The following is a 26,827-nucleotide window of genomic DNA, read 5'->3' on the forward strand; positions in this document are numbered from 1 at the left end:
TAAGTACTAATTGTAAGGTGCGTCTGTGTGCTTACGAAAACTACCATACAACTAGGTACATAGGCGTGAACGCTGAACGCCACAGTCATTCGTGCCGTCCTCTTCTTCTTTCTAATAGTAGCGACAGGGACAGCATGCACGGTTTGAAACTTCTAACAGTTCTAACCATGTTAATAAAAGAGGGACGGGCAATATATCTCGCCGCGAGATACTGTCGTGCCTATCATGGCTAGCCCGGCTGTAAATATTTGTTTTTAGTGCAAATATTTCCTTTTTGTATTTTAAAATACTACAAAATAAATCGTGTTACTGCCGTTTGTACGAGAATGTAAATTTTTAACATGAAATAAATGTTTAATAAATAAATACATATTATAGGGACATTCTTACACAAATTGACTAACGATACAAATGTGTAATATACAATTAATACTTAAATACATAGAAAATATCCATAACTCAAGAACAATCTGTCTCATTATATAAATAAATTACACTTTATTTTCAATATAAAAAAATCGATCGAGTAGGTAATTCAAGGTCACTTTTTTTGTAACGTTGTGGACCTGCTACTTACGGGTTAAACACCCTGACCATGGAAACCGGCATACCCTTATTATTTTCCCTCCTCTTTTTTATTTCCGAGACTTGGTGCGCGACTGACACTATCAATAGCTGGCGCGCTCGAGTAACATTTTTAATAACTAATCCGTTTTGTATATATGTTTTCTTAGGTACAGTCAGCAGCAGAAGTTGCTAAGCGGGCGAGGCGTTCATAATTACCTTGACGCGCTCTTATTCACTTAACAATAAAGTCGCGTCAAGATTATTTTGAACACCTCGCCCGCTTAGCAACTATTGCTGCTGACTGTACATGATAGGACAAGTACGGCTACCATTAATTGACATTTGACTTTTACGCCACCGACTGCGTGAACTCGATCGCACCAATACATCAATGCGAGTGCGAGCGAGATATACTGCGATCGACTTCATGCAGTCGCTAGCGTACCTAAACGTCAAATGTCAACTCATGATAGCCGTAGCGAATAAGCTACAAAACTTTTAGTAGCTAAATAAAAAAATGAATAAATCGGAAATACAATTAGTTTATTTATTAATTTAAAAGCATGGCAAAAAAAACGTTACACACATTTTTTATTGCAATATTACGAAATAGAATGTAAAACACGCAAAGCAACGTACATATATGGGGCATTATCTATGAAAAGGGACCTTATTGTCGATGGCGCTTACGCCGCACAGCGTCGCGCGGCATTGTATTTATATCAGAGCATCGTTAATAACGGCGTAAGCGCCATCGACAATAAGGTCCCTTTTCATAGATAACGTCACATATGCTACTTAGGACGGTGCGCTTTTTTAGTATGGGATTGGCGGATTGGGTATCTGCATGTACTATGTATGTACTAGTATTTTATGGGGCATTATCTATGAAAAGGGACCTTATTGTCGATGGCGCTTACGACGCACGGCGTGGCGCGGCATTGTATTTATACCAGAGCATCGTTGATAACGATGTAGGCGCCATCGACAATAAGGTCCCTTTTCATGGATAACGTCACATATGATCTGTGATCCTTACAAAATACCTACTCCATCCTTTCCTATATACATGGTCTTTTTAGGGTTCCGTACCCAAAGGGTAAAAACGGGACCCTATTACTAAGACTCCGCTGTCCGTCCGTCCGTCCGTCCGTCCGTCTGTCACTGTGTCACCAGGCTGTATCTCACGAACCGTGATAGCTAGACAGTTGAAATTTTCACAGATGATGTATTTCTGTTGCCGCTATAACAACAAATACTAAAAATAGAATAAAATAAAGATTTAAGTGGGGCTCCCATACAACAAACGTGATTTTTGACCGAAGTTAAGCAACGTCGGGCGGGGTCAGTACTTGGATGGGTGACCGTTTTTTTGCTTGTTTTGGCTCGACTCGATATTTGTTTATGGTGCGGAACCCTCCGTGCGCGAGTCCGACTCGCACTTAGCCGGTTTTTTATTTCATAATAAATCTAAGAAAATACCGCGTAGTATTATATCTATATCTCTAGGTACTAATATGGGGCATTATCTATGAAAAGGGACCTTATTGTCGATGGCGCTTACGCCGCACGGCGTCGCGTGGCCTTTTATTTATATCTGAACATCGTCAATAATGGCGTAAGCGCCATCGACAATAAGATCCATTTTCATAGATAACGTCACATATAAATTTAGATTTTAATATGCGCATATTTTTTCAAGTTATTACTTTCGATTTTATTTAACGGACGTTAAAAATAGATTGTTTCGTCGGCGCGACCTTGGGCTTTGGGCCTCTCAAGGCCATGTGGACGGCACGCGGCAATGCAACGCTTAGCTCCAAGAATTATTTTATTAAAACAGATCATACCGCAATGCCGTGTTCTTTCTGCCCTAATGTGAAGCATAGGTACCTACTAGATACCTTCAAACCAGCATAAGAGTCCTCTTTGATTATGCATTATTATTGTGTATCTCAAAGTCACAGTTATGCTGGTTTACCCGAACGCTTGTCGTGCCGATTTGCCGAAGCAAGGTAAGCGATAAGAATACGACCTGTGATTTGTAACGAAACTTTGACGCCTTCGCCTATACTAAAGTAGGTACCCATTCAAACTTCTATTTACAATACAAAAAAATTAAAAAGTCAAATTGATTTCATAATCGTAAATTATGATATGTAAATAAATTTCAATTTTGTCGCCGATGGCTGAAACGCCATCTAGTAATGATTGACTTTAAAAATGAATGTGATGTGTAGGTTTAGTGCGTGAAAGCTACAACAGATGTCGCGCGAGAGGTGTTTTGACGCCATTTCAACGCATGTTTGTCGTAAGAGTTTTATTAGCTCCGTGGGGCTCCGTGCGCCATCTAGTTTGTTACTGTGAACTAAAAAATTGCCTACAAGTATTTGCTACTTAGGACGGTGCGCGTTTTTAGTATGGGATTGGGTATCTGTACTAGTATTATATGATCTGTGGTTACATACAGGTCGACCTAATAAAAGCGTGTTAAAAATGAGAACCGTTGTAAAGCATTTCACAGCCTGTGTCGAATAATAATAGCATTTATGTTTCTTTTTATAATACAATTTGATATTTTAACTAGTACACAAAAATAAATATTTTCATTTCTGTTCACTCTACCAATAACGGTGTCGTTTTTAGCAATTATTTGAAAGCGATATTAAGCGATTAAAATAAGCGGGTCCTGGTGTATTCAAATAAAGAATAAATAAGTTATTGGCAAAAATTTCATTTTTGGTATGTACAAGATTTTTACGCTGACTGTACTTTTCTTTCCACGAGTATATTCTAAAAACCCCAAACACAATTCGGTTGTTATATCACAGAGTTCATATGGCCTCCTCCTGTCTCCATCATCAGTTCAGCTTCATTAATATTGCATTGTCACCCGACTTACACACGTATGGAAATTTTCAGCTTCATCGGAAGTGGGTCAAATATAACTTGCAAGTCCGAATTTGAAAATCCGATAAAACTGGTAAACAATCGGGGCTCCTGACCCTGAATCTGTGTTTTATTTAAAGCTATACATAACTTTAATCTCCGCTACACGTCAAGAACGGGTTAGACCCGCGTGTATTTAAGATCCGTTTCGCCGTGTACACGGGTACACGGGTACACGGATACACGGATCTTAATTACACGTGTACCCGACTACACGTGTAGAACGGGTCAGAAAACCGTGTACGTGTAGTACGGAAACGGGTACCGAACACGTGTACACGAAACCCGGACACGACCGCGAGCCCTATTGTGAACCTTGTCGGAATGCACGAAAGTTGATATTGGACTGTAGCCGCGCACGTCAGTTGACGTCTATGGCGGTCAAAGGTCCAAAGCACGTATTTTAGGAGGAAGTTAGTCGGGTACCGACTTAGGCTGTCTATATTAAATTAAAATGAGGCGACATATATTTACCTCCTTATTCTCATCCACTCCCGAAACACGGTTGACATTGAGCCCTATGAACACGGTTGTGTTCTTTCCTGAAAACAAAACAAGAATATTAACAATAAAACGTATAATAAAGGTAGTATTATAACTTTTGTTGGCGTATTGTATAAGAACTTTTCCGCCTCCCTAAAGCGGTGACAAGTGATTGTAGATTTTACAGTTACACGTGCTTGTGACTGCTTTCAAAATAAATAATTATATTTGTTTATTAAAAAGTGTCAGGAGATAGAAAGATTAACAACCGACACTACACTAACAACGATAATATAGACAGCCTATAACGGTGAGTAATATGTCCGATTTTTATGACTTAGACCTATCTTAAAATATTTACATCTTACGAGTTTGTAGAGGTTATAAATCACAGGGAAGCTAATACAATGGTAATGAGTTAATGATACTTAAATATAACGCCATGCTCTTTAGCTATAGGGGAGAGCAAATGTGTCTCAAAGGTTTATTTTTACAATACGATGTTCAGCGAATAGCGCAGAGGCTCCGATGCTAATGTTGCCTTGCCTTGCCACTATATATAACCGGGATGCACAGGCCGCGTAGTTAGTAGCCAACACGTCAATCGCTACCGCTCCGTAGCGATCGAAACGCAACTGTCACTGTCACACTAATATGGAAGAGTGATAGAGAGACACAAAGCGATTCGATGGCGAAGCGATAGCGATTGTCACCTTGGTTAGGCCGCGTTTCTCTATATTTGTTTCTAATGTCTCTAAGTCAATCAATCAACCATTTGTAATTTTGTAGATATCACAATTACAAACTAACGAAGGAGATTGCTATCGGGATGCCGACGATGGGGTGCTATTTGCCACATAATATATACGAAATACAAATAGTTCTGGCCAGTAACATAACCCCTTCATGTCTTAAAAAAAAATCTTACTTTTTAAATATTTGAATAATATGGCTAAAATATTCGCGTAGTTAACCTTGGAAACTCTTTGTTTGTGCGACAGTGGACACTTATTTCTGGAAACATTCATGAAGAACCTGTACCTATACTTATACTCGTAAGACAACGACAACAACGTATTTAGTTTAGGGTAGTACGTACAAATTGAATAGATAAATTTGAAATATACAATACATATATTTTTTAAGAGAGAAACCATCTAATAATTTTCAAACCCCTTTGTAGTATTTAGTGACCTGAGCCATAACTTTCAAGCTTTAAACGGCATAACGACTGTTAAATCAATACTTAAAGTTCAATTCCGCCAAAATGACTACGTCAGAGCCGCAGACACGCGGTGGAACTTTAATAAACAACCAAAACTTTTACTACTGAACGTGTTACGGGGCGATTGATCAAGCGAACCTTGAATTTAAAATTAAAATTCAGGTTTTAGTAATAAAAATGCTTAAGTATGACACTGAATGAAAGGGAAATATAAATGTTTTTGTCATATACATATAACGATAGTAAATGGAATATGGGTAAAAAGTATTTTCACCTCAGCAGCTCGAACAAGGGTACTTTGCTACTTAAAAACAGTGAGCAAAATCGCATTTTGCTCACTGAAAGGACAAAATGAGCAAAATGCGATTTTGCTCACTCAGTGAGCAAAATGCGATTTTGCTCACTGTTTTTAAGTAGCAAAGTACCCTTATTCGAGCTGCTGAGGTGAAAATTTAATTGTTGGTATATCTTAAGAAAACATGAGTGAATAGAGGTAAGTGATGAAGAAGGAATACATTTTTCGGGTTCTCTAATATGTTCTCACTGCTGAGGTGAAAAATGTTGTGTACTACACGAGATCAAAGTTATTTACATCTCGTGCGCTTTTGAGTCCCTTACTACGCTCAAGATTCTAAATTAGATTCACTCGCTACGCTCGTGAATCTATTATAGAATCTTTCGCTTGCACGGGACTCAAAATAAGCACTCGAAGAAATATCAAACTTTGATCTCTTGTTGTACAAATAACTATTTATCCATTGCATGAAGGCAATGCATGGACAGTTTGGGGAAAATCTGTGTACAGACGTGAATGTCTTTTGGCTGATGAAAAAGGGTACCTAATTAAACCAGAGGTCAGAATTTATACTTATTTACGGATGTGTAAGAACATATTTAGCATTCACACAGTGTGTATTTATCCTAAATCCAGGCGACCAAACGCATGTATAATCTAAACATAGGTACTATACATAATATATTCTTTATCGAAATAAGCCTTGTGCAGCGAAGCAATATAACGAGGCGTTTAATAAAAAAAATCTTGTAAATGTTAATGAACGAAGTTAATGAATGATAAGCTAAAAACGAGGTGCGCTGAATCCGCCGACTAACATCCGGATCCGGCCTTAAGTGGATGGATCATAGCTATCGTTAAGCGCGATGTCCAGCCTACCGACTAAAAATATCCCATTTAATATTAATAATAGACTATTTTTATGTGAAAAATTATGACATAGAGAACAGTCTCTGGTTAGGTATAACCGGAGAACATGGTTAAGTACAATCAGCATCAAAAAGATAGATAGTGACAGCCAAAGTGGCCAAATACATATATCGGTACACATCTTTATTTCTATTAGTAACTGAAGTGTAGGTATTATGATGACTACCTACTTTGGTCGTCAATATTGACCGTACAAATAATAGGCTACATGACTAATTTTCATAAAATTTATGCTATCAATCGATCGGGTTTGTTTTTAGAATCAAATGTCTATATGGGACCCATTGCATTAAAGTAACACAAAAGTCAGAAATTGTAGTTAAAGGCCGACAGTCGCACTTCACTCGCGAAACGCCCTAAACAAAACGACAAGGGATCGTGACGTCAAGGTCTCTGGGAGCCCATCTTGTAGTATGGACAAAACAAGAAAATTGCGTTTTTGTCGGTGAAATATTGCGTTTATGTATAAAGTTGCTATACAATATTTTTTGGATGAAATGTAAGGAATCGAAGGGTACCCTTACTTTTATCGTTTTTGGAAGTTAAAAAAAACTTAAATTTTGAAACTTTCAGGTCCTGTATTTTTGTAATTTTTCAATATTTTATTTTAATATCCACATTGTTGTGATAAATTGCTCGTTTGCTATCTATTTTACTAGATTTTGTTATAAAATTCAACATGTGTCATCATCCCTATTATTCGTAGATCACTTAGGGCTTATGGATTTAAGCAGACGGTCTAGCATGAGTTGCGTTCTCGCGCGCGACTCCATACATCAAGCGCGACTTCAAGTATGGACTCGCGCGCGAGAACGCAACTCATGCTAGGCCGCCAGGTATATTGTAGGTAAGTAATTAATGTTAGGACAAGTTGTGGGCCAAATGGCCCCAATGACTTTAAATATGCTTTATTTTGTTTTGATAATTTAACACATTAGGCGTTAAATAGCTCGCGATCAACCAAACACTATAGTTATATCTAAATCTTTACACGGGTGAATGACTTCGCTCGTGAACCTTTAAAAACCATGAAAATTAATGACAGAGAAGACATTTTTATGAGCTGAACGAAAATATTAATAAATAGGTACTTATACGATATGAATATAATTTAGATAATTGTAGATAATTTGAAAAATATGAATGTGATTTAGTTATATGCGATCATATAAACAGACATCGGATTGTAGACACACAATTTAATGACAGGTAGAGAGTGTTTATGTCATTGACATAGATATCTAGGGACTGGCTTTAAGGGCAATAATAATGAGGCATGACAGGGGCCAGTACAGCGGTGTGAAATCGCTACAACGCGATTGGTTGATGAGTTCGCATCACGCGCGCGATTGGTTGACGAGTTCGCATTACGCGCCCTATTGGTCGCAACTATTAGTCGCGTTAGACTGCACGATTGGCTGGAATTCGTGGGTAGCACCGCTGAAGTAGTACGATGTTTAGTGCCCCATTAGCCCGTCCTTAGATATTATACGTCAATGGTTTATGTCGATAAACTTTTTTTCCACATATGTAGGTATTAGTGATAGCTCCACGTTTTGTTTGTAAGAGTGTAGGTATATTTTAGTATTATTTTGGAAACAAAGACAAATTCCACACAGACAATTTTTTTATTGACTGCTAAGTTATAAGTATTAAGTTTCAAATATTCTTTTAAAATTAATCTGTTATTAGCTAGTAAACGGAAAAAACATCGATAGTTGAGTTTATCGATATAACTCCTGACCTTACCTGTCATTAAATCATGCCCCCCTTGAATCCAATGTCTGCGTATAAAAATATAGTATAAAAGAATAGGAACTCACCAGGTGGAATGTTTCTATTATAGTCTGAAGGTATGTCGTACGTTTGCTGCTCCAGGTACAGGATCTGGCTGGAAAGAAGGTTCACTGATTAGTGTTCAGATCGTACAGAGTCAGGTGGGGTAAATATAAAACACGGGAAAAAATAAGACATGGGAAAACTAAGACAAAGCTTTTAATACCCAAAAATTGTACCTATTTAAAAAGAAGTCTACACACATGGGTTTTTTTAATGGAAGAATAGGAATGAAATATAATAGGTAGTTGCGAAGTTCTGGTAGGCGTCTGTAGCTCAATGGATTGCGGAGGTTGCGGGTTGAAATCGTCCCGAAAGCGTAACTTTTCAATTTTTTTTTATATAAAATTTGTAGTATCGCTCGCAGACTTGTTACTTGTTAAAAAATTGAAATAGAGTTTTTGAGTGTTAAAAACATTGTCTTATTTTTACCCTCCTATTATGTCTAAAAAAATTCCATGTAGTTTTCTTTATACCTACCTAAACGTAAATAAATTACTTAATTCTTATTTGCTTTTATCTTATATGCGTTGACATTTTGTTATCACACAGACAGCAGTTAAAATAGATTAAAGCATTACTTCGTACAATTAGTCTTGTCTCGCTGACGTTCTACGTTTCTATAGAAAAAGAGCAACTGATAATTGCAATAAAATGCCCAAGAGCTACCGAATTGACCCCCTTGTATATTCTGTTCTGCGAAAATTACTAGCTTCTTAGAAATCATATTTTCGTACAGTCATATAATGGCATGTATTTACAATTAAATTGACAATACCTACCTAGTTACATTGTTAAATCTGTAATACCTTATCAATGTAGTTGAAATATAATTATGAATGTTATCAATGTGTGCAATGTATACTAACAACAGAAGAATAAACGTCTGGGCCATAATAATTTAAAATGCATTACAATAAGTAGCATCAGCAGACTGACAGACAAGCTACCTCAATAATGCACCGAACTGCGCCGACAAACTAACATTTACCTACGAGTATATTTGACAATGGAATTTATTTTTGTAACAGATAATGCATAAGAAGATTCCACTAATACAATTATGGGAAGGCGAAGAATTGACTTGGCATTTGCGTGGATTAGGGCCACTAAGCTGCGCTGCTAGAGACAGTTTAGGTGCGTAGGTGTTTCCTGATACATTATATCTACTATTCTTGTATAGTTGTTTACAGTTGACATTTCTAGTTTGGTGCTTATGTTAGTGAAGAAATATATATCCACCGCTATCTTAATATACGTAGTTGGGGGTAAAACTGAGGCATTCTAAAAAATGACGGGTACGTGACCCTATTTTTTTTAACACTTCTGATACAGCTAAGAAGGCGATATTTGGCATGATAACGTTTGATAACTTATGTAGCTTTAAATGGTATATAATATATATTTCTGCAGGTTATTAAGTTAGCTGCCATATGCGTCAGGTTCCTGACAAAATATCCCTTGTTTGTCCAAATATTCGTGTTGCATTTAGCCGTATTTGCCTACATATTTAGCCGGAGTCAGACTTAGTTTTGCGTTAGTAATTAAAACTGACGCAGTTTTACTTTTAGGACGCGCTTGATTTTATTGTTCTTGATTTTCTTTACATACAGCACTTTCTTGAACTCGACTGCACATGAAGTAGGTACCTATATTAATTACACGACCGACTGGTAATGAAATATTGCATGTTCGAGCACACGAAGGCGGCTACAAACTAAAACGTGTCACAATGAAGGATGACGGAAATTGTAGGTATATTGTTTATCGTTATAGGTCATCGCTTGCACTTGTAACTTAAGGGCTCCCTTTCTCACCCTTGCTATTATTCTAGTAAACGTAAATGTTACAAGCCTTTTATAACTTGATAAAAAAGGAGTTTTTTTTACGGTAAAACATTACCTACACAAGAACACATTCACAGCAGGTAGTAAGAATAAGACGCAAGTATGCATGCAACTGAGCATGTAATAAAGCTATAAAATAATTGTACCATTTATTTAATTGACTGTCCTACTTATTTCTAGGTATCTAGGAAACTAATTTTAGGAAATAAATAGATATTTATTTGACAGGCAATTGTTCTTATCTATCAAAAATTCAAGAGCGATATCCGTTAATATATTACGGGTGTTGGTAAATTCTTCGATGCTCTGTTATTAATCGTGAGATGTATACAATGAAAATGTGTAGTGTAGTTTAAAATCACATGATTAAGAATATAATTAAGAATTTACAGGTGCACAGCAGAAACCGATTAATTTTTATTGCATAAGGTGCTTATTAAATATGATTCAGAAACTATTCTGATTAATATCGCTTTATTTAAACGCGGAAAAGGAAATGTTCTTGTAACATTTCGTGACTAATTATGATGGATGCAGCCTTGTGTTATTTAAAAGAGATATTCGTATGTAGACATATTTTTATTACAAACACATGTAAGTTCGACGTTGCAGGCAACCACAAATGTAAGTATGTATAGTTTGGTCCTGAATTCAGCTAGAGTCATTTTAATTGTAGTTATTATAGAAGGGTAAAATACAAATGTACAAAAACTTTAGGAAAATGTATAGATACTGTGCTATCTCTTAGCGGGATAATACATATGTATTCGCCAGTAAAAAAATAGCAGTGTTTCATTCTAAATTGCTGCAGGCTATTTCAAAAAGACAATAACAAGACCATAAATATAAAGCACCTACCATTGAACGTCTGCAAAATGAGAGGAAAAATAAACATGACATTTCGCCATTCTGATGTGATTATTAGTATTATTATTTATTACTGAACAATACTCATTTCTACCGGAAACTGCCGGCACGCAACTGGAGGCCGATTCCAATTAAATAATTTGTTATGGGTGTTCATCTTGTTTTGAAACGACATTGACCGTGATCCGTGCCCGATCATAATGGTACCAGGATTGGTGGCTAGTATCCAAAAAATTGTTTGTCCATTACCTAAATGTTACTCCAGTGCCATAGGCTACGGCGTAGCACCATATAAGTGGCGTACACTTATATGGTGCTACGCCGTAGCCCATATTATTAATTCTGCTCTGTGCCCGCTACGAATATGAAGACTGTGGGCCCGATTCGGATTTTGTAATAGACATCTATTAGATATCATTTAGACATCGCCAAGATACGATAACGATATGTTTAAGATCTAACCTGTCAAATTTGACATTTCCGCGATTCTGGAGATACTCTTGAACGATTTCCACAAGATATTACTTAGAGATCGAATTCACATCTAATAAGTAGATATCTAACACGATCTATCGTAAAAGTTCTCTTTTGCAGCGCAATTCGGGCAACCAATGTCGGTTGCCCGAATTGCGCTGCAAAAGAGAACTAGTTGAAATCTAAACTATAACGTATCTAGAATGGATCTAGTACGTGTCGTCTCTTGTGAATATCTTGAAGTTCGAATACGGCAGTGTGTAGTCCTTTACAGAACGCAACATGTGCACTGAAAGCATGAAATCATTTATAGGTATTTATTTGACGATCATGATAGAAATTCTTATATTTTTGACATCAATGCAAACTTATTATGTAATTGTCTTTCATGAAATAAATCATCTATCTATCTATCTATCTATCTATTTATAGGTACCTTTTAATGTCGCTTGCAATCAAGTTCCTATTGACTTTCAATTATTGACTGTTCAAGTACTTTTTAACAAAAATAAAATTTGAAAAAAAAAATTTGGTAAATTAATTAATTGCCAACTAAAATAGTTTAGTTGGCAATTAATTAATTTAAATGGCAATTTAGTTGGCAATTAATTAATTTAAATTAATTAAAAAAAATTTTGGTAAATTAATTAATTGCCAACTAAAATAGTTTAGTTGGCAATTAATTAATTTACCAAAAATTTTTTTTCAAATTTTATTTTTGTTAAAAAGTACTTGTATTTTTTTACTTAAATCAAATATTTGAAGTCGTCAACTCATAAATTGATTAGTTTGACGCAGCCATATTCAAGTAAGTAAGTACTACAGCCAAGTGGTTTACGGTTATGTATGAATCTGTCTCCAGCGGGCTCAGCACGGTTCCATTTTTATCGACTATCACTATGCCCGCCACTTTCGCACTTACATACTTGTTAGAACGTGACAGGTATGGTGACAAACGGTAAAAATGCGGCCGTGCTACTAGGGCTGAAGTAGGTAAGAGTTATTATTACAATATAAACACGGTGTTTAATTGCTTTAGCTGGCTCGTCAGACATTTATGATTCTAGAGTACGTTACATCTCTATTGTCCTATTTTAATTTAGCACCCTCATAAACGCATATGTTTTTGCGTAGTTTATACATGAAATTTATATATTTTTTTGAGCGCCGTTTTACACTTACCGAGACATGATTGAAAGTTATTTAATAAAAGTGTCACCGTTCGAGGAGTACAATCTAAAGTGTCATTCAATAGAACTTGCTAACTATGTAAACAAACCGCCATACTAAAATTGACACTGAATGTCAAATTACTAATACATTTTGTTTACATAGTTAGCAAGTTCTATTGAATTACACTTTATGTTTTCATTATTTGCTCGTATTAGGTACAGGCCCCATCCGGTATATGACACTTATTATTTTAACAATGCTAACCTGATTTTCTTTTCAAAAGTCATCTCAGTTATATCAGATATTTACAAAACTACATTACTTAAAGCCTTGTCTAATAGGATCGCATTTCATTCATACTTGCAGTAACAGTGGCCGTCTGTGCGACTGTTATACAACGTTTTAATATTTTATAGAAAATACATAATCTACCTACCTAATACCTAATGAAAATTATTTTATATTCCAATTCCAATTAGTTACTTCATACCAAACTAATGACCTGGAGATAGGAGTAATTTATAGCTAAAATTTATTATAATTGCACATACCGTCGGATATAATCTTTAACAATTTTCCCCGTCTTAGATCTCCGTTCAGAAGAAACATCCGCATATTTCACTCTGATGGATTGCGGCCACCTGACCAGTGGACATGTAGGAATAAATCGTCAGGTGACAAGCAAAAGTCACTAAGTACCTCCACAAGTTCATAGCCATAGTGAACCATATTAGTACGAAAAGAAGGTTGATTTTTGTTTAAATATTTTATAGTAATTAGTGACTTTTGCTTGTCACCTGACGAAATAATATAACGTTGTAAAATAATCTTTTTCGCCTTGGGATACAGTTGCTAGGCGAAAGGGGCAATGGTCTTTGTAAAACATTTATTGTGATTATTATAAGCGATTATAATTCAGTCAGTTGACATTTAATAAAAAATATGTAAGTGCGTACACTTGCACGAATGCACGTGGGTACATACTACTGGAGCCATGTCCTAAACTCGCATCTAATAGGTATTTCAGATATAGGACAGACTGAGAGAATGTAACAATGGGATATGCAGTGATGGGCCACTTGCGTTATTGTATATGTCGTATTTTTCACTGCTTCTTCGTATTCTGAGCTTCGGTGTCGATTCCTATAGCGTTAGCAGAACGGTTAAATAAACTTGAGCATTCAGAGAAGACGAAAAAAGATTTACGGAGTTTATCCTTTAAAACATTTGTTTTCGAATTCAATCAAGCATTCGAGCAGCATGTGCTGTCCTCTCGGCGCATCGTTTGGCTGACGTAAGAGATGTAAAAAGAATTGTCGTTATACGTCTAGTCTGCTCTGTCGAGGTTAGATGTAAAAAGTGTTGTCGTTTGTATGTCTGGTCTTGCGACGAGTGTTTGGCCGTGCGCCAGTCGTCTGCGCAGATCAACTAACGCCAGTCTGCTGTGTTGCCATCGGAAGCAAAAAACGAATAGTAGTTTCTATTACAAGGGATCAAAATGATATATTTCCGTCAAGGGCGTATATTGAATCCTGAATGAAGCGATGGATTCTATTCTAAAGTAGATCCAAGACGAAATAATTTTGATACCGTGTGACACATACTGCTTTTCACATCAACTATGAGGAAAATAAAAAAATCTTAGTGTTGACGCAATCTGATGCTTAAACAGATAATTTAAGCTAAAAAAATTATGTGCAAAAATTGTGTGCTAGAACAGAAAAATGTTACTTTGATCCCTCCTAGCAGGGAGGAAAAGTGCCACTTTGATTCCTCCTAGCAGGGAAGAAAAAGCTTTTTTCCGAATAGGTAGTGTGAAATAGCCACTTTTCGATACAAGTGCGAAAAAGAGGAAATTCGAAACGAGTGGCGATAAATTAAAACACGACCGAAGGGAGTGTTTTAAATCGACACGAGTTGCGAATTACCTATTCGCACGTGTATCGAACAACGTTTTACAGCACATATGGCACTTTAAAGTTTCGACATATGCACGATAAGTGCTATTTTACCCACTAGTAGGAAAAGTAGTATGTACTGTAAAACATATACAGGTTGCTTCCTGTAACAGGAGCAATAAATTAAACTGTAGGCTGTACTCCTCAAAGTGACCAACATTTGTTCAGCAACTTTTGAAAGTAACTCATGTTTTGATTTTTATTACACTTTAAAGTTTATTCTAAGACGCAATGTATTGCAAATTTTGTTATGTTTAAAGCGTGACAGGCAACGTCAAACACACTGATGTCAGCGTACATTGAAGGCAATATTTATTTTGTATGAAAAAGAGGAAGTCTAAAGGATTCATAATTTTTAAAAGTTGCTGAACAAATGTTGGTCAGTTTGAGGAGTACAGCCTTTAGTTTAATTTATTGCTCCTGTTGCAGGAAGCACCCTGTATATATGTTCCCGATATCGATTGAAGCTGCCTAAACGAAGGTATAGCGCTTATTATACTGGTGCGTATGAAACGAACGCTTCCTCGCGCTCTGTAGTCGATGATAATGGCTTTATCGAGTTAGTTTTTGTGCATCGTAGCCTGATTTTGCAGGTGTACCTATTTATTATAGACCTTTGAACTTAGTTATGGTTATATATAAAACAAAATATCATACTTGCTCATACCTGAATATGCATTTTAAAAGAACGTAAGTTTATTCTTTCGTAAATTTCGAATTTGAGGAATATTACAAGTAAAGCTGATACTCACAAAAAAAAACTGCCTAATTAAAAATTTTACGTAGTTGAATGCGAATCTGAAACTTGTAGTGTGAACGTAAAATTTGCGAACAAGTTCTTCTGAAAGCCACACAAAGAGACTGTAACAGAAGCTGCATATTTCTTTACTACTCGTACTATTTAGTGCTGTAAGTAACTATTTCATAGGAACTTATATTTCATATGTGATAGCAAAAAATAGTGAATGGGCATAATACTCGCGGGCCGAGTGTCGCGCAGGTGGTGCTGTATGTAAATTTCACTGGCTTATATTGGTGTGTACTTTGCTGGGTGAAATTGTAAACGATATTACGTATTTCTTTTTCCACTAACACTTTTATTTATTCATATTTGCTTTTAATCAATATTTAGCAAACTCTAACAACGTTATTTCACTGGCTTATATTGGTGTGTACTTTGCTGGGTGAAATTGTAAACGATATTACATATTTCTTCTTCCACTAACACTGTTATTTATTCATATTTCCTTTAAATCAATATTTAGCAAACTCTAACTACGTACCATTTCATCTAGATATGCATATTTGCTTGTAATATTTGTTTATTCTTTCATAAGGATATCGTCTACCCTAACTTAACCTTATCATTCCATCCTTATTAATATGATTATTATCAAAGTCAAAGCGGTGGTAGCCGAGTGAACCTGGCGTCTGACTTTGAGGTCGCGGGTTTAAATCCTGGCTCGTATAGCAATGGGTTTTTCGGAACTTATGTACCTAAACCTACAACACATCATTTCGTATTTACCGTTAGTTCTTCGGTAAAGCACAAAATCGTAAGGAAACCTGGATACATCCACGAAGAAATTCTAAGGTGTATGTGAACTCCGCAGTAGGAACTTTCGGGGATAGTAGCCAAAGCCCTAGATTGCCATGACAGGAGGTCTATGCCCTGCGTAATAATTCAGCTAATAGGCTGAATCATTATTTTATTTATTTATTTTTATATTTAAAAATATAAATGCAAGTTTATATTGTATAGTTTGGTGCCGAGCACAGATCTGTAAGATATTAAAAGTTTAATAAGCCTTCGTGAATGAGATTCAATATAAATAAGTATGAATAGTAATATTTTGTATACTGTTAAGGTGCTGATGGCCGCGATTTAGGGGTTATGATTACGACTACCTTATCAGCGATCTTAAACACACAAAAGTTCATGTTTTCCGCCAATATCCTAAATAGTTCTGACCGTTATGGAAAAGTACGCGATATAAAATATCAAGACTAGGCTTCTGGGTCAACAGTCCATAATATTATTTTATTTCAAAAGTCAAGTTTGATGATGAAATTCACCAAGAATGCCCATTGCCCATTGTGCTTAAATCTTAAAGGTGACGATTTTTTTCAGTAAGACATTCAGAGTTATGCAATTTGGTAAATTGAAATTGCTAATGTTGGTTCCAGAACGAAACACTTCAACGTCATGTAGTTACCTACTTTCCGTTTGAAATTGAGTTTAAGAAACTAATCATGAAGGCATCTCCTAGATATATATCCATACAATGGCCAACGAAACTGTAGGTATCATCAGTGTTGTATCCTAAGCGATGATCTTTATCGTAAACGATGATATTATGATCACAATAATCAGGATGACGTGTATATATGATCAAATGTGTCTTAGACGCGTTTGGGCTAATCTATATATATAAACGTGAAAGACCTGACTGACTGACTTAAATCAACGCGCAGCCCCAACCGCTGGGACTAGAAAGTCCAAGATTGGCAAGTAGGTTCCTTATAAGGTCTAGGGGTCCACTAAGAAAGGATTTTTCAAAATTCATCCCCTAAAGGGGTGAAATTTAAAAAAACTCTCCTGCGCATGCGAAGCTGCGGGCAAAAGCTAGTTATACATAATTGTCATGAGATGCACTATGGTTTTTATTTTAATGTAATTTTAAACTGTTTTGTGAAGTCAGTTTTGATTAGCCAAAAATAAATTGAAATCGTAATTAAATATAAATAAATAAAACTTGACAAATTAGGTCATAGACTGATCGGCTAATGATAACAATAGTTGAACTATCGAGCCAAAAATAACGCATTTATAGCTGCTATTTGCGTCACTGAAGTCCAAATATAACCGAGCGGCCCGTACCGTAACGGTGACAACAGAAATAGACCCTTGCTCTGAATATCTCTCAATCCCTCATTGCGCGTTATGTCACCCGGGTGACGAGCATTGCCAAAACCGTGCATAACATTGTACCAATCTGAAAGAAACTGTCGTCTTTGTTTTTGATGACACAAAATAAAAAAAATATTATAAGGACATTCTTATACAAATCAACCTAATCCCACAGTAAGCTCAGTATAGTAGAGTCCAGACGAGCTGGGCAAATCGACCGAGTTGATCAGGAAAATAATTGGCGCCAATCTAATCTAGCGTTCACAAGTACACAATTTAATCACCAATTTGCATTCCATAAATAATAACTTCAAAAATTGGCATTTTTGTGTCCGCACCTGCTGATTTGATCGCGGAATCAAATTGGCGTTTGCGTCCGCAAGCGCACGGCCTGATTCGATCGGACAATTTCATCAGATTGGCGAAAAATTGTCTCGTCTGGACTCCACTTAAGGCTTGTGTAGTGGGTGACTAGACAACGATAAATATAACAGGGGAGCCGGGGGCTTAATGTAACAGGGGTAAGTAGTAACGCTCAATTTTGACGGGGAATTAAAAACATTTTTTTTTGTTGAATGACTTTCTTATAACTCGAGGAATAACGTAAACACCGCCATTGCCCCGCCAGACATCGAAGCGAGTGGATGTGCATACGAGCTCTGTTTCGACCAGGTATTGAAAAAATTACGGGGTAAGTTGTAACAACTTCCAGTTTTTCAAAAAGTGTCTGGTGTAAAAGATGCGACAACATTTAAAATTATTTTGTAATCGGAATTAGTGCTTAGATTACAAACCCTCATGTACTCAGAATCATAAAATTGTACACATTTTAGACAATACAGGCATTTTTTCTAAAACTTTTACAACAAGTCCCAATTACGGGGTAAGTTGTAACAACTCCCAGTTTTTCAAAAAGTGTCTGGTGTAAAAGATGCGTAAACATTTAAAATTATTTTGCAATCGGAATTAGTGCTTAGATAAATACTTTACAAACCCTCATACTCAGAATCATAAAATTATACATATTTTAGACAATACAGGCCTTTTTCCTAAAACTGTTCCAACAAGCCCCCCGGTCCCCTATTTAGGTATATTTACGAGTAAGTATAATAAACCTTAATTAAAATTAATAAAACACTAATTATGAAGCTTATCAATCATACCTACCATTAAACTATCCATCAAGAATTGCACACATTAGCATTTGGAATGTTTACATAAAATAATAACAATGATAAATCATATCATATCATATCATATTTATTCATCAACAATACAAGATTGTGTTTGAAGTAAAATAAAATAGGTAACATTTTGGAAATAATATACCTAACAATTATCATATTAATATAATAATAATAAATGTGTTTTTGTATTTTATTTTTATAACCATATAAAATAACCTAACTTAAGACCAAAAATAAATAAAGATAATAAATGAAGCAAAGTCAAGGTTAAAAAATAAAATACGTTTGTTTGATTGTCAGAATGCACAAAACTAAATGGAGATAAATTAATTTAACATGCATTCAGGTAACTTATTAACATAAAAACTATGAACCACTAAAACCATTACTAAAAACCATTTTCTAAAATATTGTAATCGTTGTTTTAAATGGAATATTTTCTAAAAGCTAATAATAGTTATATATTATAACGATTTAATCAAATACCATCATATAATACAACAATAAGTCCTCTACAAGAAATTGCATCTTCACTTGAATGTATGTCAAAAGGTTATACAGAGTGCTTCCTGTAACAGGAGCAATAAATTAAACTGTAGGCTGTACTCCTCAAACTGACCAACATTTGTTCAGCAACTTTTGAAAATAACTCAGGTTTTGATTTTTATTACACTATAAAGTTTATTGTAAGACGCAATGTATTGCAAATTTTGTTATGTTTAAAGCGTGACAAGCAACGTCAAACACACTGATGTCAGCGTACATTGAAGGCAATATTTATTTTGTATAAAAAAGAGGAAGTCTAAAGGATTCATAATTTTTAAAAGTTGCTGAACAAATGTTGGTCAGTTTGAGGAGTACAGCCTACAGTTTAATTTATTGCTCCTGTTACAGGAAGCACCCTGTATAGAACTAGGTATGTATAGTTAGTGCATTCCTATTTGCATTATTTGACACATGTCACTCACAACAGAAATACAACGTAAAATGTCTTGCACATCGAAATCACAAAGGAAAACAATGCACGGCGAACGTTTACGTTCTACGTCTTTTTTTATTTTTATTTAGGGTTGGCCGGACACCACCGTTATGAATCGGTAGTCGTCCTAAGTAAATCGATATAGATTTTTCATTTTAGATCGCAACAAAGCATTTTTAAATCTATATATATATAAATGCAAGTGTCCTGACTGACTGACTGATTCATCAACGCAGAGCCGAAACTACAAAAGCTAGAAAGTTGAAATTTGCACACTAGGTTGTATTTGTAAAGTGTACAAGAGATAAGAAGCGATTTTGAAAAATTCAACCCCTAAGGGGGTTAAAAAGGGGATGAAAGGTTGTATGGGGTTGAAGTTTTAGTTTAAGCTAGAAATTTGAAACTTTGTGAAAATGTATTATATTAAAAAACAAGAAAACTAATTTCAGCGTTTTCGAAAATTCATCCCCCAAGGTGGTGAAAAAGGGGTTGAAAGTTTGTATGGAGATCAAATATTTTTGTGAGTGTGTGACTTTAAACTTTGTATATGGGTATATTATTATAAGACAGGAAAAGTAATTTCAGCGTTTTTGAAAATTCATCCCCTAACAGGGTTAAAAAGGGGTTGAAAGTTTGAATCCATTACAAATGCTTTGAAACTTCGCAAAAAGGTATTAAATTAAAAAACAACAAAACAAATTTCAATGTTTTTAAAAATTCATCCCCCGAGTTGGTGAAAAAGGGGTTGAAAGTTTGTACGGAGATCAAATATTTTTTAGAGTGCGGGACTTGAATCTTTGTATAAAGCCATATTATTAATTCTCAAGAAAAGTAATTTCAGCGTTTTCAAAAATTCATCCCTTAAAAGGGTTAAAAAGGGGTTGAAAGATTGTATAGGGTTTATATTTTATTTTAACCTACGAATTTGTAACTTCGTAAAAAGTTATTTCATTAAAAGAGAAGATAACTATTGTTAGCGTTTTTCAAAATTCAACATTTAAGGTGGCGAAAAAGGGGTTGAAAATTTGTATGGAGGTCAATATTTTTTGTGAGTACGGGACTTGAATCTTTGTATAATGACATATTATTAGAATACGAGAAAAGTAATTTCAGCGTTTTTAAAAATTCATACCCTATAAGGGTCCACAAGGGGTTGAAAGTTTGTATAGGGTTCAAATTTTATTTAAAGCTAGGAACTTGAAACTTCGTAAAAAAGTATTTTATTAAAAAACAAAAAAACCTATTCAGCGTTTTTAAAAATTCATCCCCCGAGGAGGTGAAAAAGGGGTTGAAAGTTTGTATGGAGATCAAATATTTTTGAGAGTGCGAGACTTAAATCTTTGTATAAATTCATAGTATTAGAACACAAGAAAACTTATTTCAGCGTTTTTAAAAATTCATCCCATAACAGGGTTAAAAAGGGGTTGAAAGATTGTATAGGTTATAATTTTATTTAAAGCTAGGAACTTGAAGCTTCGTAAAAAGGTATTTTATTCAGAGAAAAGAAAACTAATTTCAGAGTTTTGAATAATTCATCCCCCATGGTGGTGAAGGGGGTCGAAAATTTGTATGGAACCCAAATATTTATCGGAGTGCGGGACTTGAATCGTTATATAAAGGCATATTATTACAATACAAGAAAAGTAATTTCAGCGTTTTTAAAAATTCATCTCCTAAAAGTTTAAACAGGGGTTGAGAGTTGGTAGAGGGTTCAAATTTTATTTAAAGCTAGGAACTTCAAACTTCGTAAATAGGTAGTTAGGTAATAGGTTTTATTAAATAGTGGACTTGAAAATCTTCTGGGGGTTGAGAGAAATTATATCGAGATTATCGAGAACAATTTTATTCAGTTAGGGGCTTGAAACTTCGTAGCCAGGTTGTGAAAGACAAATCTCTTGCGTTTTATAATAATGATTAACCGTCCCTACTGCTATCTTTTGCTGCATAATGTTCTAAGCTAATGTAGAATTTATAACCACCAATATACAAATCCACGCGTACGAAGTCGCGGGCAACAGCTAGTTTATTATAATTTCTTATTATTATTTATTAACCATAAAATTCTAGCTTTATTTAAATCTCAAATAAAAATGCATTAAACGTCACAATCTGATACCTCAGTCTAGGTGCCATCCAATCGTAATCGCTTGCTGTGACAACGGTTAGTTACATCTCTATAAACGTCAGTCATAATGTGTCAAATAATGCAAATATGAATGCACGAACTATACAATCAGCAGCAAAAGTAGCGTATCATACTACAATTACAAAAGTAGGTACCTACCATTCTCTAATAAATCAATAAAAAGAGATGTATAAGTATGTAGAACAATTAGATTCTGACATATAGGTACTTTTTTAAACTGTAACTAAGAATAAGAAAAAAGAATTGGAAAAGAATTCCAGGGTGGCAGATGTTTTTGGCCCGTTGTTGCATCCGCTACTATTGATGCTGACTGTACCTATTCATTTCACCGTGCGTAATAGCTACACGTGCCTACAAGTGTCACATGTCTAATGTCTATAATCTCATTAAAGTTACCCAGTAACATGATTAGCTATAAGGTATATTTAAACTGCAGTTTTATTGCTGTTCGCTATCTCCGAGATATAAATACACATGTGATTCCCCTTATAACACGCGTAAAGTAGCATTTAAATGAATATTATAAACGATTTAAGAGGAAAGTGGACGACCGCTTCCTAAAGTAAAGCCAGGAAATTAGAAGGGGACAAAATATACGGCGTTCCACGCGAAACTTGCAACGGAAGAAAAGGCCTTTGCGCGGGTGTTTGCCTTTTAACTCAATTAGGTACCTACTCTGAAAATATACTTCTGTTTAAAATTTTGCTTGTCAGATCCCTAGCTATATTTCTAGCTATTTTACACTAAAATTACACTGCTATGGTATGCACTTATGCGCGGTAACGTTATACTTACAACAGAAAAGAAAAAAAAAACAGATGTTTTCGTGTTTTTTTTTATCGAGCCAAATTTAACCTTTTAAACTTTTGGTTGGAGTTTGCTCTTGCAACTTTAGTCTAGTTTTCGAGTAAATTATTCATGACATTTGCCCTTTATTAAACCTGTAACAATTTAATATAAGTAAAAATCAAAATTATGCGTTAGCTCCCTCTGAAGACAACTGTCACAATATCGCAAATAAAAACTTGAAATCACCAGCGCATTTCCTTACTTTCCACTCCAAAAAAGTCTTCAACTTAGTTAAGTTGCTTTTCGTATAAAAAGGGTAGGTATGCAAATGCAATTTATAGCAAAATTGTCCCTGTAAATATGTCATACGCACGTTCTTTTGACTCGTATTACATAGCAGCCAGAAACACGTACCGGACGTGACTCGGATCTAATGATATGCAATCGCTCTGACGACTAAACCTCTGTATTACAAGTGCCTTCTTATTTTGAACAACATTTATTGCAAAATAATAGGTTTGCATTAGAGACAACTAAATTATAACGACTGGTAATACAAAATTACAAAGCCTAGCTAGCGTTAGGCGCGTGATTTCCAAACCAAGGGTCGTGATTCGATAGGGCCTAGGGGACATAGAGATAGGGATCGATATTTACCAGTAGCTTTTTGGTAAATTTTATACTTTGGGTTGGAAGATCAGATGGCAGTCGCTGTCGTAAAAACTTTGCCTAGGTATCTCATATTCCTGGAATAAGGTTCCTAAACATCAGTGGCGGCGCGTCCATAAAAGCCGATTCCCACCGGTTTGCCTGTTTTTGGACGTTTGAGCAGAGTTGTAAAGGAAATATGTAAGACAAATTAGCCCCGGCTTGCCTATAGATATGTTTGACGCGCCGCCACTGCTAAACATGCTAAGCGGAGTAGGATGAGTACATTTAGAATCATTGTATATGGTGATATATTTAAGGAGGTTTAAACTAGATAATACAATACTTACAACATATTTAGGCTAGATAATACTATAATAGGTACTTACAACATACGTGCTCTCGTTAAGAGTACAGTGCTATCTGCTATGTACATCTTAAATACATATTGACAAGTCTTATTATTAAGTTATCTTTAGTTTATACAGAGATGACTGACGTCGCAAAAAACCTAATGAGTAGTTGATGTCTTAGTTGCAAAGTCTTTTAAATGTTACGATAACAATGGAATGAATCAGGTAATCTATCTTCTGTACTTATGAATGAACATCCTAATTGGGAGATTTATCAAAGCCGGGCCGAAAATGGCGTAACAAATTGTTAAAAATAACACTAACTGCTTTATTTAGGTACTTTGTTTTTTACTGAAACTTCTTTATAAACTGCTCATTAACAATAGGATGGGTATGTCCGGGGTGGTCATAATAGGTAGGGGTGGGAGAGGGTGGTCATAATTGCAAAGAAATGTATTGACTTGCATAGAAATGTATCACGAATTTAATGAATGTTATTGCTCATCTAAGGTGTAAATAATTTATTGGAATACGACGCTGTGAAATCAATACAAACAAAATCTATAAAAAAATCGGAAACGTACATGTGACACTGTTATTATGCATGTAAATAACTAAGAAAAATTTGAAATCCACTTTTATTTACCCAAAAGCTGATTATGACATGGAAACAGGACCTCTAATTAGCATAAAAACACATCAAATTTCGAAACTGCTACCTATACTTATATGATATTTCGACCTTTGGCCTTCCTTTACGTTACGAGTGTTACAGAAGCTAGAAAAATGTGGCCTTGCCAAATAAACAAAATAATATTTTCGCAAACCCTTTATCTGTGAATAGGGAGGTATTGATGCTGACATAATCTGTAGGTACCTAATTACCTATAGCTATGCCATTAGGTAAGTACTGTGGAAATAGTGCGTTGATTCCTTCCTGATTTGAAACCTAAATACTCCTAAGTAGGTATTCAGCGCAGATGAAGATCAAATTATTCGTTCGCGGTTCATGTACTAAATCATTCACAAATTAGAATTTAATTATTATTTATCAAAATAGTTTATTTTATATATTGTATATATATAAAATAAAAGAGGTATTTTATTAATTATTAAATGTAAACGTTTTGCGAACTTTTTTTCAACATCCACATGAAAGTTGGATACAATTAACAAGGTAAATTTATCTGTAATTTATATATTGATATGTTGTGCAATGTATGTGTAACTCATATTGTACTTATTAGTGCAATTAAAATGTGTATTTACTAAATTCCCTGATTTTTTGTTATCAAAAATGTTTACATGAAATTATTTATTATTCAGCAAAGCAAAAGTTGTACAATAATTATTTGGGCGAGTTCGCAGACGGCAGTGATGGCTCGCGTGTCGCATCCAAATTATTTTCGGATTCGAGGTCCCCGCACAATTTGCCAGTTCAATTACGATTTACTACTATGTAGATTTGCTGAATTTTATTGCATTCATACAATAATTATAATCTGCCTATTCTTAGTTTTGGGTTATATTTTAATATTAGCGAATTATCAGTATATTTAGGGTTTCAGTCTGTTCTAGAGAGTCGTTTACTGAACTAAGTACGATAAACAATTGTAAGGTACACTTTCCTACGAAACATGTAGGTATATCTAAGTGATGTAAAGTACATACAAATAAGGTAAAGTTTGACAAACTAACAGCGAAATAAGTTATACTCTATACACTTAACATGTAGAATGTAGGTATGCGGAAGGGCCACTGAAGCAAAATCAGATTCAAAGGCACAAACTATGTAAAGGACCGAAACTGGGCACAAGTTTTATTCTCTTTCAGAACTTGTTGTATGGAGAGTTTTCTTGCTTTCAAAGTTTTGCCATTATCGATAAAGTATTTACAACTTTAACTGATTGCTATGAGGGTGTAGCGAACCTTGCACAGTCGAGCAGGGCTTTGTTGGCTCCGAAGGTGGCCCCACCGCCGGAAGCGACCAGGGCCAGCAGCGGCACCAGCAAGGTCCACATGTCGGGCTACGGTCTCTTGGGCCGGGGCCTCGCGCGGTTCGCGCGCACTGTCACACACTGGCGGCCACACATCATCAGCAAGGGCACATCACTACACTGGTCTGGCGGTCCTCGGGCTGGGAGGTGCGAGGAGGAGCGAGCGCGGCACGGTACTGCGGGCGCGGCGGTCGGCGGGCGCGGTCACGGGCGCAACCTTCGCGAACGGATCGCTCTCACCCCGTGCTCTGACGCGTCCGAGATCTTACAGCCCGGTAGGCAGCCGTATGCGGCAGCGTTGTGCACCTGCTGTAAACAACCCGCTTGTCACGGGAATATCGACCTCGTGACGCGCTAAACGATTATCTGAATGGATTCGCATCATTCACTCGCAAATCTATATTCGATGGTATTAAAAAACAAAACACTGGATTGTAGTTGCGATTTCCCAAGGGCTTTTTTTTGTTAGATTCCACGCGTTCGACTGTCAATAGATTCCATGTGAAGATGGACGTTGCCTTGAAATGGCTTGGCAATAATTTGATTACACGTTGTACATAAATTCAATGTTTACGTAGGTATAGCCATAGTAGATACAGTAAAGTCTACTTTAATATAATAAGTAGGTAAATAGGTACGTGGATATTTAAAAAATTAGCTATCCCATACATTACTCAGACTTTGTGAAACAGACCCTAAAGAGTTTAATATCCGTAGTCTACCACGAAAGTAATTTTATGCTCATTTATAGTAAGCTGAAGTGCACGTTAGCGACAGGTACGATAAAATGGTCATTAATATCTGATATAACGTATAACGGTTGTAAAGTTAATAAAATGATTCCCTTAGTAAGCTCACGTGACGCGCCGTGCCCAGCCGCAGACTACAACTCCATGTAAAAACTTAACAAACTCTAGGCACTATAGGCACAACACAAAACGTAACCTTAAAACTCCCTTGGTTACAGCAGAAACAACGTGCTTAATGCTGGCTACGCTCTGCACGCCGTGTTAATGTGCCTGGTCGCAATCACGGTGTCAACAAAGGCTTTATTTTCAACGATGCAGTAAATCAGTAACAAACAGATTAGGTACAGCAGAGCTAGTGATAATTAAGAAATTAAAATCTGCTCTTCTGCTGGTCAGGTTTAATACTAATCTAAATTCAAAAAATTGCAATGTACTAAAGCGCCCAGCGATTTTCGAGGTCGACC

At 35.7% G+C, this 26,827-nt stretch overlaps 1 protein-coding gene across 5 annotated transcripts in view; it reads right to left on the reverse strand.

Annotated features, from left to right (window-relative positions):
• LOC134648762 (glycine receptor subunit alpha-2-like) overlaps nucleotides 1-26,033 on the reverse strand; it is a 56,491-nt gene extending 30,458 nt beyond the window's left edge. For 2 of the 5 annotated variants that reach the window (XM_063503305.1, XM_063503304.1), the window contains exons 1-3: nucleotides 25,547-26,030; nucleotides 8,273-8,340; nucleotides 3,991-4,058 (exon numbers count right to left, since the gene is read on the reverse strand). In XM_063503305.1, coding sequence (XP_063359375.1) covers nucleotides 3,991-4,058; nucleotides 8,273-8,340; nucleotides 25,547-25,638 — 228 coding nt within the window. In that variant the 5' untranslated portion in view covers nucleotides 25,639-26,030. Of the gene's footprint in view, nucleotides 1-3,990; nucleotides 4,059-8,272; nucleotides 8,341-25,546 lie in introns of all 5 variants that reach the window. The other 3 variants (XM_063503308.1, XM_063503306.1, XM_063503309.1) reach the window with 3 other exon arrangements.
• Between the last annotated feature and the right edge of the window lie 794 nt (nucleotides 26,034-26,827).

The sequence above is a fragment of the Cydia amplana genome, chromosome 6 (genome assembly GCF_948474715.1).
Source record: "Cydia amplana chromosome 6, ilCydAmpl1.1, whole genome shotgun sequence".
In the NCBI taxonomy this organism is placed as follows: Eukaryota; Metazoa; Arthropoda; class Insecta; order Lepidoptera; family Tortricidae; genus Cydia; species Cydia amplana.